The 1,529-nt window shown below is 45.8% G+C and overlaps 2 protein-coding genes across 2 annotated transcripts in view; one reads left to right on the top strand and one right to left on the bottom strand.

Moving 5' to 3' along the window:
- MRPL37 (mitochondrial ribosomal protein L37) overlaps positions 1-1,525 on the bottom strand; it is a gene marked incomplete at its 5' end in the record, with an annotated part of 4,025 nt that extends 2,500 nt beyond the window's left edge. Inside the window, 3 exons of the mRNA XM_009644676.2 lie at positions 419-534; positions 1,094-1,277; positions 1,414-1,525. Of these exons, the coding sequence (XP_009642971.2) occupies positions 419-534; positions 1,094-1,277; positions 1,414-1,525 (412 nt within the window). The remainder of the gene's footprint in view (positions 1-418; positions 535-1,093; positions 1,278-1,413) is intronic.
- The window catches only part of LOC104131491 (NADH-cytochrome b5 reductase-like), a 23,131-nt gene that overhangs the window by 8,917 nt on the left and 12,685 nt on the right, over positions 1-1,529 (top strand). The gene's annotated exons all lie outside the window — the stretch shown is intronic.

The following is a 1,529-nucleotide window of genomic DNA, read 5'->3' as shown; positions in this document are numbered from 1 at the left end:
AAAGACGTACATTTCCTTTTGGACAGCAGCATTCTAGCAAGTTGTTGTTCTGCAAGGCTCATTCTCTCCCCCTCACCTCCAAACTAAACTCGCATAGTAGCTCAGCTATAGGCTCTTCTTCTAAAATACCAGTAATTGCTGGTGTTAGTTTCTTAACTAAATGTATGTAGAAAAACAACAGTACAGATTTTGGACAAAAAAAAAAATAATCAGTTCTAAGACATCAGTTCTCTTCTCCTGCCATCTTGTTGACGTTGTCCGACACCCTAATAATCTCCACAGGGCAAGTATCCTGCCATCTTCCAGAGCTGCCCATCCTTACAGCACAACTTAAAACTGAAGGAATTACTTGGTTCCAGAAATTGTTTTATCAGCTTAATGGAAGTAGCTAAATGCTTCCACCAGAGCAGCAACTAACCTCTTTCCCACGTAGCTGATATCTTGTAGTTTCTAGCCAACATTCGTTTCGTCAGAGCAGGATACTTCAGAGACATTAACCGACACAAATGTATCAAGTCCTCAAAGAGTACTGGGCTTTAGAATGAGAAAAAGAAAATAGTTACATAAAAAATGTGATCATAATGGTGGGCAGATGCTTCTGGAACATGAACGCTGTAACGTTACTGTATGTAAAACATATAATAATGTAACATTTCCAAATAGCTAACGCAGATTTCAGATTAATATCCCACACACCAGTCCTGTTCCAAGTTGGCAGAGGTAATGCTTATCATTAGTTATTTAAAAAAAATTACATTCTACGTAAGCTAGAAGTAGATCTCAAGTTGAAACACAGGCCTTGGCCTGAAAAAAAGCTTTAATGTAGAGTATGTGTGTACACTGGTACTACTGTCAATATTCAGAATTGGGGTTTTTTTGGTTTGGTTGGGTTTGTTTGTTTTACACGTTGACAAACTGATACAAAGGGTCTAACGGTTTTGCACAGTGAGTGAATCTCTCAGCAGTGGATCTACATATGGATTTTCTTTGCAGTGTTAAAAGTTCTGGTTCTTAAGCTACCTGCTTGATGACCGGCTTCTGCTAAAGCCATAACCATGCCGCAGAAAGATTTTCCCTGCGACCGAGGACTTACCAATAATGTTCTCTCTTGGGAGCAACTTCTGTCGTGTCCCAGAGCCGCGCGTGTGAGATCGCACGCTTTACCCCCTCCTCGTGGGCCTCGAGGTGGTGAGCCGGGTTGTCGACGATGCTGAGCACCGACGGCGGTAAGCCTTCCACCAGCTTCGTCTTGGTGAGCCACTGCGCTTGCCGAACTCCTTGAAACAAAACCCAAGAAAATACGCATTACGGAAGCTGCCAGGTGGGCTGGCAACGGGCTGGCAGCACAGTTAGTTCATGAGGCAGGGCGGGCTCTTCATCGCCTACGTTTTCACACACTATATGAGGAGAAACCTTGGCTGGCGGTGGAGGGCAAGTGCTTGAACACGCTGCGCGGCCCCGGGGCAGCGCTGGGGGACAGAGGGGGGCGGCCCGGCGCGGGGAGGGCCAGGAGGGCCGAAGGAAGGGCC

The sequence above is a fragment of the Egretta garzetta genome, unplaced genomic scaffold (genome assembly GCF_000687185.1).
Source record: "Egretta garzetta isolate BGI_Z169 unplaced genomic scaffold, ASM68718v1 scaffold768, whole genome shotgun sequence".
NCBI classification, from domain to species: Eukaryota; Metazoa; Chordata; class Aves; order Pelecaniformes; family Ardeidae; genus Egretta; species Egretta garzetta.
The sequence above is the reverse complement of the archived record's forward strand: the minus strand, read 5'-3'. Positions and strand labels throughout refer to the sequence as shown.